The sequence below is a fragment of the Rhincodon typus genome, chromosome 18, assembly GCF_021869965.1.
Source record: "Rhincodon typus isolate 14 chromosome 18, sRhiTyp1.1, whole genome shotgun sequence".
In the NCBI taxonomy this organism is placed as follows: Eukaryota; Metazoa; Chordata; class Chondrichthyes; order Orectolobiformes; family Rhincodontidae; genus Rhincodon; species Rhincodon typus.
The window spans coordinates 3,175,630-3,189,936 of NC_063349.1; the positions used below are offsets into that span (position 1 = coordinate 3,175,630).

At 43.3% G+C, this 14,307-nt stretch overlaps 1 protein-coding gene across 1 annotated transcript in view; it reads right to left on the minus strand.

Annotated features, from left to right (window-relative positions):
- Nucleotides 1–12,730, minus strand: part of dgki (diacylglycerol kinase, iota) — a 176,640-nt gene extending 163,910 nt beyond the window's left edge. The window contains exon 1 of the mRNA XM_048608001.1: nt 12,447–12,730. Coding sequence (XP_048463958.1) covers nt 12,447–12,730 — 284 coding nt within the window. The remainder of the gene's footprint in view (nt 1–12,446) is intronic.
- Between the last annotated feature and the right edge of the window lie 1,577 nt (nt 12,731–14,307).

Below are 14,307 nucleotides of genomic sequence, written 5' to 3' on the forward strand. Positions count from 1 at the left end.
AAATTGTGGCTAATCTTCTATCTCAATGCCACTTTTAGCATTATCTCCACACCCCATGATGTCATTAATATCAAGATTTATCAATCACAGTCTTGAACTAATTCAATAACTGAGTTTTCACAGCACTCCAAAGATTCACCACCTGAATAAAGAAATCCCTTGTCATCTCCTCTGTTAGGTTCTGAGACTCTGGTCCCCTGTTTCTAGACACCTTTGCTAGAGGAAGCATCCTGATCTACCTTGTCAAGACATATAAGAATGCTGTATATTTCTAGGATATCATTTTTTATTCTTCTAACCGCAGAGAATACATGTCCAATCTCCTCAATCCCTCCTCTTTGGACAATCCTAGCCTCTCTGTGATCAATTATCATTGCACTCTCTTTATAACAAGTAAATCCTTTCTCAGTTAAGTAGATCAAAAATATACACCATACTCCTGGTATGGTCTTGCCAAATCTCTGAGTAATTTCAGCAAGACATCTTTACTTCTGCTCTCCATCCTTTTGCAATACTTTGTCTTCCTGTCTAATTCCCCTGTTGCTAGGTTTCATTGGCTCATGAATAAGGACACCCAGGTCCCTTTGGACATCAATGCCTTCCATTCTTTTGCCGTTTAAGAAATACTGTTCTTGTTTTTCCTACTAAGGTGATTAACTTCATAGTTTTCCACATTATATTCCATATGCATGTTCTTTCCCATTCACGTAGACAGTGTGGAGTCAAAGAATTGGCCGTTTGAGTCTGTGTACTGGCAAAACTATGCTGTGTCTAGATTTCCTTGAAGCCTTTTGGTATCCTCCTCAAAACTCACATTCCCAGAAAACTTGAAAATGTTGTGTTTAGTCTCCACATCAGAATCATTAATACTGATCGTTAATACCTGGGGCTCAAGCACTGATTCTTGTCATATCCCACTTGTCACAGCCTGCTAACCTGAGAAAATTTTATTGATTTCAGAAGCTGTTGAAAGGCTGCGTGCAGATGAGGAATGGAAGGGTCTGATGATAGGTCCTTTAGTAAAATTCTCTAAAGTAGCAGTTAACGGTGCAGAGTGAGAAGAGAGCCCAGTGCAGGCAATCTCTGGATACAAACCAATAGATAAGAATGGAACAAGGAAAGGAAAGACTGACCCAGCTGCATAATGAACAAGAAACGTTAGATGAGGATATGTGTTGCCAATCTTGAAGTCTAAAGATATGTTAAGAAAGATGAACAATACTATACCACAATCACAATCATAAAATCTTGTGACTTTGATAAGAACATCTTTCAGCACTGAGGTAGGGCAAACATGATTTGGAGGGTTTCAAACGTGGAATTGTGGGAAAAGTGGGCTCAGGTTTGGGAGGAGACAACATGTTCATGGGATTTAGAAAGGAATAGGAAGTTGGAGATGGAGCTGCACCTTCAAGGACAGAGCGGTCAAGGAAGGGGTGAAGGGTGATGCAGATTTTAAGACAGGGAACAGTAAGGGAAGACAGGAAACACTTAACATAATTAGCTACTGTGGGAGATAGGAAACTAAATTGGGTGATCAATGGTGGAATAGAATTGGCGTTAGGGAACTGGAGCTGGAGCTGGATGAACTCCGGATCATTCAGGAGGCTGAGGGGGTGATAGAGAGGAGTTATAGGGAGGTGGTCACACCCAGAGTACAGGAAAAAGGTAGCTGGGTGACTGTTAGGAAGGGCAAAGGGACGAGGCAGACAGTGCAGGGATCCCCTGTGGTATACCGTTTTGGATACTGTTGGTGGGGGGGACCTACCAGGGGAAGGCCACAGCGGACAGGTCTCTGGTACTGAGCCTGGCCAAGTGGCACAGCAGGAAAGGGGGGAGAATAGGAGAGCAATTGTAGTGGGGGACTCGATAGTAAGAGGCACAGACAGGCGGTTCTGTGGACGTAAACTAGATGAACGAATGGTGTGTTGCTCCTGGGTGCCAGGGTCCGTGATGTCTCAGATCGTGTCTTCAAGATCCTTAAGGGGGAGGGTGAGCAACCAGCAGTCATTGTACACATCGGTACCAATGACGTAGGTAGAAAAAGGACAGAGAATGTGAAAAACGAATACAGGGAGTTAGGTTGGAAGCTGAAGTCCAGGACAGACAGGGTGGTTATCTCTGGATTACTACCAGTGCCACGTGATAACGAGGTAAGAAATAGGGAGAGAGTGCAACTAAATATGTGGCTACAGGGCTGATGTAGGAGGGAGGGCTTCCATTATGTGGATAATTGGAGCACATTCTGGGGAAGGTGGGACCTGTACAGTAAGGACAGGTTGCACCTGAACCGGAAGGGCACAAATATCCTGGGAGGGAGGTTTGCTCGAACTATACAGGATGATTTAAACTAGATTGGCAGGGGGTGGGGAACCAGATTTATAATTCAGAGGATGAGGTATTCAGCCTTCCAACGGACACAACAGGGAGTGAGGTTGTTTATAAAGAAATGAGGTCGATGGAACGTAATTGTGGACACAGAGATGGTTTGAGGTGTGTATACTTCAATGCTAGAAGTATCAGAAATAAAGCGGATGAACTTAGAGCATGGGTCGGTACTTGGAACTACGATGTTGTGGCCATTACAGAAACTTGGGTAACTCAGGGAGAGGAATGGTTGTTGGAAGTTCCGGGATTTAGATGCTTTAAAAGAAATAGGGAGAATGGAAAAAGAGGTGGGGGAGTGGCATTGCTAGTCAGGGCTAGTATAGCAGCTACTGAAAGGCAGTTCGAGAATGATATGTCTACAGAGTCAGTTTGGGTTGAGGTCCAGAACAAGAAAGGAGCAGTCACGTTCTTGGGGGTTTTTTACAGACCCCCTAATAGTTGCAAAGAAGTAGAGGAGCAGATTGGGAGGGGATACTGGAAAGGTGCAGAAGTCACAGGGTTGTAGTCATGGGTGACTTCAACTTTCCAAATATTGATTGGAAACTTTTTAGTTGTAATAGTTTAGATGGAGCGGATTTTGTCCAGTGCATTCAGGAAGGATTCCTGACACAATATGTACATAGACCAACATGAGCAGAGACCACTTTGGATTTGGTGCTTGGCAATGAACCGGGCCAAGTGTTAGACCTGTTGGTAGGAGAGCATTTTGGCGGTAGCGATCATAACTCTGTTACTTTTACAATAGTCATTGAAAAGGATAGGTCCATACAGCAGGGTAAGGTTTATAAGTGGTGGAAGGGTAATTACAATTCTTCTAGGCAAGAACTGGGTAACATAAATTGGGAACAGATGCTGTCAGGGAAGAGCACTATTGAAATGTGGAGATTGTTTAAGGAATGCATACTGCGTGTGCTCGATATGTTTGTCCCTAGCAGGCAGGGGAGATGCGGTCGAGTGAGGGAGACTTGGTTCTCAAGAGAGGTTGAACGACTGGTTAAGAGGAAGAAGGATGCTTATGTAAGGTTTAGGAAACAAGAAATGGAAAAGGCTCTAGAGGGATACAAGTTATCCAGGAAAGAGCTGATGAAGGAGCTTAGGAGAGCTATAAGGGGGCATGAGAAAACCTTGGCAGATAGGATCAAGGAAAACTCCAAGGCTTTTTACACTTACGTGAGGAATAAGAGAATGACCAGAGAAAGGGTAGGGCCGATCAAGGACTATAAAGGGAATTTGTGCACGGAGCCTAAAGAGATAGGAGAGGTCCTTAAGAAATACTTTTCTTCGGTATTCACAACTGAGAGGGATCTAGTTATAGAGGAGGACAGTGCGAAACAGGGTGGTAGGCTAGAGAAGGTTGATGTTAGTAAGGAAGATGTGCTAGGAATTTTGAGGAAGTTGAAGATAGATAAGTCCTCCAGGCCTGATGGAATTTATCCAAGGATTCTATGGGAAGCAAGGGAAGAGATCGCAGGGCCTTTGGCGGTGATCTTTTCATCCGCACTATCCATGGGTATAGTGCCGGAAGATTGGAGAGAGGCAAACGTCATTCCCTTGTTCAAAAAAGGGAATAGGGATAACCCTGGAAATTACAGGCTAGTTAGTCTTACATCAGTGATGGGCAAATTATTGGAAAGGGCTCTGAGAGATAGGATTTATGATCACTTGGAAAGGCACAGGTTGATTTGTGATAGTCAGCATGGATTTGTGAGGGGTAGATCATGCCTCACAAAATTTAATGAATTCTTTGAGGAGGTGACCAAACACGTGGATGAAGGTAGAGCAGTGGATGTGGTATACATGGATTTAAGTAAGGCGTTTGATAAGGTTCCCCATGGTAGGCTTATGCAGAAGGTAAGGAGGCATGGGATAGGGGGAAATGTGGCAGATTGGATTCAGAATTGGCTGACCCTTAGAAGACAAAAGGTGGTAGTGGACGGAAAATATTCAACATGGTGCTCAGTTACAAGTGGTGTAACACAAGGATCTGTCCTGGGCCCTCTTCTATTTGTGATTTTTGTAAATGATTTGGATGAAGGAGTGGAAGGGTGGATTAGCAAGTTTGTGGACGATACGAAGGTGGGTCGCGTTGTGGACAGTGCAGAGGGCTGTTGTAGGTTACAAAGGGACATTGATAGGATGCAGAGCTGGGCTGAGAAGTAGCAGATGGAGCTTAACCCTGAAAAGTGTGAGGTAATTCATTTTAGAAGGACAAACTTGAAAGCAGTATACAGGGTTAACGGAAAGATTCTTGGCAGTGTGGAGGAGCAGAGGGATCTTGGGGCTCATGTTCACAGTTCCCTGAAAGCTGCCACCCAGGTGGATAGAGTTGTTACGAAGGCATATGGTGTGTTAGCTTTCATCAATAGAGGGATTGAGTTCAAGAGCCGTGAAGTTATGCTCCAGCTATACAAAATCCTGGTTCGGCCATATCTGGAGTATTGTGTCCAGTTCTGGTCACCTCATTACAGGAAAGATGTGGAGGCGTTGGAAAAGGTGCAGAGGAGATTTACCAGGATGTTGCCTGGAATGGAGGGAAGGTCTTACGAGGAAAGGTTGAGAGAGCTAGGGCTTTTCTCTTTAGAACGACGAAGGATGAGAGGTGACTTGATGGAGGTGTACAAAATAATCAGAAGTATAGATAGAGTAGACAGCCAGAGACTTTTTCCTAGGGTGGAGGTAGCTATTACGAGGGGGCACAGTTTTAAAGTGAGTGGAGGTAGATACAAGGGGAGACTTCAGAGGTAGGTTCTTTACTCAGAGAGTGGTAGGGGCGTGGAATGCATTGCTGGAGAGGGTAGTGGAGTCGGTCTCATTAGGGGCATTTAAGCTGCTATTAGATAGGCATATGGATGATAGTATAAGGTAGGGGTGGAGGTTAGACAGACCTTAGGATTTGGGTAAAAGTTCGGCACAACATCGTAGGCCGAAGGGCCTGTACTGTGCTGTACTGTTCTATGTTCTATTTTACATGATAACTTAAGGGTGGGATTAATAGTTGCCTCCAAGTACTGATCCTCATTGAACTTGGGTGGACCTCACCAATATCTCCCATGCATCCCCCTCCCAAAAAAGTCTAGCTCTCCTGGGTGCTTCCCTTATTTCCTTTCAAGTCACATGTATATACACACCCTCCCCCAAGCCTCCCTTCATCTTGTTGCAAGGCCCCAAACTTCCCTGTTTCCTGGGGCTCTGGCACTTTGTGACCCTGGGGACTGCTTGTGGTTCCAGCAGTTACCACCACTTTCAGTGGTGCTGGTATGATAGTGAGCTGTTGGCTAATCAGTATGAAATGACTGCAGGATATCTCTCATAGAAAGTTCTGTCCATGTGAATGCAAGATCAAGGAAGCTATGAAACTTTTCAAAACATTGGTATAACCTCAGCTGGAGCACTGCAGCCGGTGCATGGCACCACACTTGAGGAAGGATGTGAAGACTTTAGTGAGCATGCAGAAGAGACTTTTGTAAGAATAGTTCCAGGGATGAGGGATTTCAGCGACATGGATAGGTTGGAGAAGGTGGGCCTTTCATCTTTGAGAAAAGTAAGGTGAGATGCGATTTGAAAAGTGCTCAAAACCAGAAGGAGTTAAGTCAGCATAGACTGGAAGGAACAAATGAGTGGAAGGTTCTAGAACCATAGGAGCTATTTTAAGGTGATCGACAAAATAAACAACAGGGAGCCAAGAATAAACCTTCCGTAAACAGCGAGTGATTAGGCTCTGGAATGTATTGCCTTAGAGTATTTAATTATGGAGTTCAAAAGGGGAGTGAATAAGCACCTGAAGAGATTTGAAGAAAAATGTAGGGCTACATGGAAGGGATGGGGAGTGGAAGTAACTGAGTTGTACTTGCCGAGACCTTGTGGCAACATGATGAATCAAACAGCCTCCCTCTGCACTGTATGTTCTGTGATTCAAACTTTGAAATGGTATTCTCTGTAAATAATTGTACAGAATAGCCTGAAGCACAGAGGTATCAGTCCACTTCATGCCCAGCGAAGGTGCTGCAGATGAGATATGTCTTTGAGGAAATATTTCTGCATAATTTCAGGAAATTTTCATGGCATCAACAGAAAAGATTACTTCTGAGCTAAACAAAGACATTGTAAACCCCACATTACTATTTTCCTTCTATTCCTGCAGGGATGGAATATTTAGATTTGTTACATCTGTGCATCAATCAGGACAAAAACATAGCTGGAAAGTTGTGTTTTTTTAACAACTTTTAGCACACCTCAGACTAACTAACAACTATCAAAGATCATTAAAATGTGCAGAACTGGAACATGTACTGAAGCATAATGAGAAACTACTGACTCATGCCACAATGCTGCAAAGTCAGTATCTTGCATACTCTTGTCTCCTGACTTTAGGCACTATGCATCCCTGATACTGAAACGTTCCTGATTTTAACAGGAAGCTCCACTGAAGACAGTTGGCTGAGCCATGAGCACCTTCTCACAGCTTTGCTAGTTGCCTTACTCCCACCTCATCATTTCATTGTACTGTCCAAACAAGGGGTACTTCCTTCTAACTTAAGGGAACTGCAAGTTTCAGAGTCCTTTTGGTGTTGTGTCTGTCCACATAAAGTGACAGTAAAATTGTCAATGATTTGAACAAAAATATCCTGATAGTAGTTGTTTCTGGACTTGGATGCAGTGAGGGATCATACATTGAAAGAAATAGTAGCATTTGCATAGCACCATTCACAACAGGACATTATGGTTAAATGTTGGCGAAACATTTTTGTCCTTTGAAACATCTATCCTTACATTTCTATTTGAAAAGTCAGTGCTAATGTTCCTCACTTTGACCTCAAACAAATTATAGAAAAAATTTTGATGTTAAATATTTGGGCCAGTCTAATATATAATCAGCTCACAGGATGTTTTTTGAACCAAGCTGTGGGAGTTTAGCTTTGTACCATGAATTGGAAGGAACTGATCAAACAGCTGAGTACTGAGCACCCAACGGCCAATGTGTGAATGAAGTGTTAATGTTTCCACAACCTTGTGCCAAACTGCTGACATAAGGAGTCTGAGCAGGAAGTTCTACTGAGTCACTGTTCACATCCAGATGGTCCTCCCACTGAACAAGGGGGATACCAAAAAAAGCTGCTCTATAGGCAGTGTGCCTATGACTTACAGTCGAACATTGTAAGACAAATCAGAATGAGATAAACGCATCTACCTCAGCCAAGTCCATCATGACTGTCTTAATCTGTCAGCACAGCATTTGAATTGTAGCAAAGTCCATCCCTCCAGTGTATTAACTTTTCCATCTTTGTACTCCAATGTTCATGTCTATTATTCCTTGTTTGCAGATGACAGAAAGGTTAGTAAACATTTGAATAAAGAACCACTTCCAGTACCAGTCCCAAGGTTATTTTCACAGATTTCTTTTCTGACAACCTTTGCGAAAATCTGTCTGTAAAATTCAATATTTGACATTCTTTAATGAAGTCCCTCCTTAATCGCAGTTTCTTCTAGGCTGCAAAGTTTAAGTTTCTTTGTTATTGTTATAGTACTTCATTCTGCCCAGTAAAAAAAAACACAGCCAATTTCTCCTCTTCCTCCCATTTTCCGGTATCTGCTTTTGAGACATACGCCTGCATGAAATTCTGTGTTTACGGACCCAGAATTTAAATGCTTGCAATGGATTGCTACTAAAGTTGAAATTGATTGAAATATCTAACCTTGCCTTCTCTGGTGATAGCTCAGTAACTCAAAGCCTCAATTAGCAAAACCCAGTCTCCAACTGGGTCTCCTGTGTGCCCCAAGAAGTATAATTGGACAATAACAATTCTGTAAAGAACAGCCCTGTATCGGAATCCTCACTTGAGAAATTAAAGCCAGTGCTACAACAGGTCAAGGACTTATCAAAACATGTATCTTTGCTCCACTCACTCATTTCTCACCATTCTGTCTCTCTGTTTCTCTATGTATCATTGTCCAATTATGAGTCATGCCATAATATCATTACGGGACAAGGTAGGCCTCAAGGACTACCTCAGCCAGTAACGGAATTGGACACAACAAAAACATCAATTGCTGGAGAAACTCAGCAGGTCTGGCAGCACCTGTAAAGAGAAAACTGTTAACATTTTCAGTCGAGTGACCCATCTTCAGAAAAGAGATTAAACCAATACTGTTAGCATTATTCTGCACCATACTCTTAGCCATGTAGCCAACCAAGCTGACCAACCCTACTTCCTCACTATTACCATTATTTTCAACATCTCCATTCTCAAATTATGAATAGTTATATCAGGGGTAGAAACTGATCTGTCAAGGAGTATCAACAAACAGCTTTCAGACAGGTGGCTGGTGACCTCTGCATGAGTTACATCAGGTCTTGATAGTTGCATTTTACTTCTTCTTGCAACAGACATTTTTGTTGCTCTTGTGGCCTGTTTCTGCATATCTGAAAACCCAGAAGTTATCCTAACTCCATTCAAGATAGTTTTCTAGATTAGTATATTAAAGAACCTGAACATGGCTAATGAAAGAAGATAAAGATAGCATCAGACTAAAGAAAATGGCTGATAATATTGTCATGAGTAATAATCCTAAGGATTACGCACATTATATAATTCAGCAAAAGCCGATCAAGAAACTGCAGAAGAGAAAATATTGTGTGTTAGGAGACAGAAAAAAGGGATTTTACAATCTTCTGTAACTGTGTAAAAACAAAGAGAAGTAAGGAAAGTAAAGGCAGAGACAGTGAGAATTAGGACGAGAAATAAGGAAATGGCAGAAACATTAAGTAAATACTTCGTAGAAGACAAAAGTCCTAAACTAGTGGAGAACAAAGTAGAGAGAACAAGGAGATTAAAGGTACGAATATTCATAAAGAAGTAATACTGGATAACAACAGGACTAAAAGTCATCAAATGGCTTGACATGATGGCCCACATCCAAGGACTTTAAAAACAGGTGGTTATAGAGATTGTGGATGTGGTGCTTTTGAACTTCCCATTCTCTAGAATGGTCCGTGTGGTTTGGAGCAAAACCACTATTCGTGAAAGAGGGGAGAGAGGAAACAGGGATTGTAGATCAGATGGCCTGACATCGCTAGGAAGAAAAATATTAGAATCTATCATTGTTAGGGATGAGATAAAAGGACATTTTGAAAATCATAATAGGATTGGGAGAAGTCAAAGTGATTTATGAGAGAATTCATATTTGCTAAAATTCTTTGATGTAACAAACCAGCTTTATAAAGGGGGACTGGTGCATTTGGATTTCCAAATAGTCAAGAAGGTGCCACACAAAAGGTTGACATTCATGGGCTTTAGGATACTCCATTAGCATGGATAGATGAGTGGTTCTCTCTTAGACTTAGAATCCCTACAGTGTGGAAATGGGCCCTTTGGTCCAACAAGTCCACACTGACCCTCAGAGGATCCCACCCAGACACATTCCCCTAATCTACACATCCCTGAACTCTACAAGCAATTTATCATGGCCAATCCACCTAGCCTGCACATCTTTGGACTGTGGGAGGAAACCAGAGCAAACCCATGCAGATACAGGGAGAACATGTAAACTCCACACAGGCAGCTGCCTGAGGGTGGGATTGAACCTGGGTCCCTGGCACTGTGGGGCAACAGTGCTAACCACTGAGCCACCATCCTCTCTGGTTAACAGAAAGAAAACAGAATACAAATAAAGAAGCTGTTTCACTCTGGGAGACCATGGCTAGCAGGGTAGCACAAGGATCAGTGTTGGATCTCAGCTGTTTATAGCTGGCAAGGAGGCTGAGAAAGATAGATTAAATGATTAGATTGTTGGAGATGGAATATACTGTAGAGGTGTGACACTATCCATTTTGATGAGAAAAATGGAAAAGTATAATAACATTTTAAGTGGTAAGAAACAAGAAAATACAGACATTCAGGGAGACCTGGATGTAGTTCTACATGACTCACAATAAGTTAACTTGCAGATACTTTAAACATTGTGGGATTATACTCTGTTATTTTTAGCCTTTATTACAAAGATATCAATGTTTACTACAATCATTCTGGGCCTTTGCATTGTATGCAGTTTTGGGCTCCTGAGAAAGCTGTGGATACTCAGTCGTTGAACATATTCAAGATTGAGAGAGCTTTTGGATGGTAAAGGAATGGAGGGATGTGCAGATATTGAGGTCAGCTGGAAATCAGGCAGACTTGCTGTGATCATACTGAGTGATGGACTAGGCTCAAGGGCCTAACCCTGCTTCTATTTCTTATGTACTTGTGTGATTTACAAGCCTAGGAACTCTTAGTACCCTTCCCTAAGAAAAGTCTATCAATCTCAATGTGATATGCTGTCAATTTGGCTTAGGCGTATCTGAGACCTGGCAATGGCAGCAGCCTGTGCCCTCTGCAATTTTCAATTCCCTTTTTCGTGAGTGTAGTATTTGTGCAAGATATGACTTCACCGAACAATTTCCATGCCATGTGTGACTATGACTCTGTTAACAGCTTTAGTAGGAGGACTCTGTCAGGGAGAGACAAGCAGCACCATCGACAAATAATTGGATGAGAAAAAAAATCTTGAAATGAATTTTTATAAACATGTGAAGCATGCAATGCATAGATGTTAGAGTGCTCAAAAATGAAAGGGCAGATCTTCTTATTACATGCATTATTTTATATCTTGCTGGGAGCTGAAATGCTTTAACTGGTAGTTCGTGTTCTGACTCATTCAATAACAATAATTAAACCATCAGGTTGTATGATGTTTTGGCTACTTTGAGATGATATCAGCTCCTAAGTGATGTCTTACTGTTAACGGGCTAGCTTTCACTAGTATAAGCCTTATTCATCTCATTTCATCTTCATTTCTGAGATATTTCTCTTCTATTCAAGCCCCCGCAACCCCCACCCCGTGTGATATTGTCTCCCCTAAGCTTATTTCACTTAATTGCTGGACCATCTTGCATACTTTGGTCAAGTAGCCACTATATGTGCATCAACCAAAACAATGACCCTTAACAAATTACTCAACTTATGGGGAGTCACCGATGATGCTGATCCTGTACTTAGCCAGTGCATTTTCCAATTGGAATAGTTGAACAGTTACTAGGATCAGAACTCTTGGCGGATTGCTTGTCTCCTCCACTCCCCACCCCCATTCCCAATGAAACTGACACCAATTGCACCCACACCCCTCTGGTTGGCATAAGTTCATTGAATGGATTATGAACTGAACTTAGAAGTTTTCTAATGTATACAGTTCAGTGCCCAACTAGACAATACACCTCTTTGGGTAGTCCACAGAGGGAGCATTTTTTTTTACATTTTTAATTAATCAGTCTGCACTTGGTTTGGTTTACAGAGGTCAAGATGCCACTGAATAATACCTTCCCAGTGGATCCAAATGAATGTCATAATGCAATCAGAGTCTGGTCCTGCTACAGGATATACTGGCATCCACCAGCTGGTAGTAGAAAACCTTAAAACCTCTACCCTGAAATGCACTGCCCATATAAACAGCAATGGTGAGACATGATAGAGGACCTTCAATTGTGAGCTACAATTTAATGCTCAGTTGTTGTCAAACAGCTCGGAGGTCGAGGTGAATTCACACACATGGCAAATAATAAGGTAAAATGCCAAGCTCATTCTGTTGAGGCCCCTGCAGCATAAAATATCTCCTTGTGGTGGTGCAAAGGAATAATTACCTCTTTGCCAATTATTTTTTATTTAGCTGAAGATATGGACGGATAGTAAAGTTTATAGTGTTATCCACTATATAAACAAGCAATTTAAATAAAAATCATTAGTCCAGAGACAGCCACTGTCAGGACATGGATGTTTTAAAAGGCAAACTCCCTAATCCTATAGCATTGCCTGCATAATATTATTCCTCAAGCTGTCACAAATGTCCTGCTTTTATTTTTGCTGCATGAATAGACTATTCAGTCTCATTGCAAAAAAAAATAACATCCACAAGCCCTCGGTTTGCTATGTTACATTCACCCCAGGTTTTGGTTAATTTTCCAGCCAGGGTTATACTCCGAGTTTCCCGCACTCCGAGCTCGGAGAGCAGCTCTCATCCGCCGGACCCACCTGTACGATGTCTGCTTCCTGATACCCATTTCATTGAGCCGCTGCTCCAGACTCTGGGATCCGCTCAGCGACTGCTGGAGAGGGCTCTGGCCGGGCTCCGGCGTCTCCCAGCCGCCGGCCGCTGCTGCTTGCTCCCGCTGGCCGGCCCCCAGCCCCAGCCCGCTGGCCGTCGGAGAAGTCGCCCCGCTGTCCCGCTCCATCCCACCCGGCCTCTGCCCTGGCTCCCCGGCAAGAGGCTGAGTAGAGGCAATGGGCAGAGCGGCCGCTATAGGAGCAGCTTCCATCAGCTAATGGCACAGGATTGTGGGAGAATCCCTGCTCCTCCTCCAGCAACAGGGACCCGAGGCAGGAGATAGGGAACAGAGAGAGGCAGATGGGGGCAGAGACAGGGAGATAGGAATAGGGACGGGGACAAAGAGAGGCGGGTAGAGGGCAGAGAGCAGAGAGAGGAGATGGGGGCAGAGACAGGGAGATAGAGAAATAGGGAGCAGGGACGGGGAGGGGGTAGAGAGTAGAGACAGGGAGATAGTGGACAGAAACAGGCGGGTACAGGACAGATAGAGGGAGATGGGGGCAGAGACGGAGAGGGGGTGTGTGGTGGGTAGAAGGCAGAAACAGCAAGATAGGGAACAGAGACAAGGGGGTAGAGGGCATAGACAAGGAGTTAGGGGGCAGAAACAGGGAGATAGAGGGCAGAGACAGGGAGATAAGGATTCTAGGAACAGAGACTGTGCGAGTGGAACAGAGATAGGGAGCTCAGAACAGAGGCAGGGATCAAGGAGCAGAGAGGGGATGCCAAGAGCAGAGAGAGTGAAGGCAGAGACAGGGAAGCAGAGATGAGGAGCAAGGAGGAGAGGAATGGAGTAGGGACAGGGAGCAAGGATGAGAGATGGTGACTGGGAACAGAGAGGGACCAACGAGCAAAGATGAGTGAAGCAACAGAGACACAGAGCATGGAGTGAGGAACAGAAATGAATAGAAAGCAGAACCAGTGTCTGGACTGAGGTGAAGATGAAGTTACAAGGTGTCAAAACCCACAGTGCCCTCCATCAGAACCATCCTGCGGGCATCAGGGAAAAGAAATGCTAGAGCCATAGACACTTTGCTATTATTAGCAATGAGCTTGCCCAACAAAACAAAACCCGCACAATCAAGCAACAGGAACTATAGTAACATCCAATGAAACCATCAGCAGACTATAGCAACCTTGCAATCAGCAACAACAGCCGCATCTCAACAGGAATAGCAACACCCCAGCAACAGCAAGCTCAGACGCTCTTATCCAGCAGCAGATACCAACTGCCAGCTGCAAAAGGTAGCTCCCAGCACCACGTCCAATACTAAGTGTCCAGATCCACTGATGGTATGCAACAGGAGTAGAGGGATAGGGCCCCCAGCATCTTGCAATAGCAATATCTGGAAATACCACAGTTCAGTTGCTGCTCCTACTATAATACAAGTCCATTATAAAAACAAAAAGCATCAGGATGTTTGCAGGACAGATCAGAACTTGCTGAGTCTGGTCTCTGCTGAACCAGTGTCTGGGATAACAGGAGAGAGACCTGAGCAATCTAACAATGTATAAACAGATTAGATGTGGATCATCCACATCAAAGCTGTAAAACATTTTGGGAAGTTCTTAAAGAAGCTATACAAATACAAGTTTTGTTTTGTTACTCGAGAGCTGCAGTTCATTTAGAGCTGTAATATCTGTGCAAGTGATACAGTAACAATACCTGAAACAATGTAGGGGTGAAGACATAATTTCTTGCAGGTTTTGCTGCATTACCTTTCAGAATCAGGAAGAAATATTTGAACTACATGTGTTCACTCCTGTTTTTAAAATACCTCTTTGTTTGGG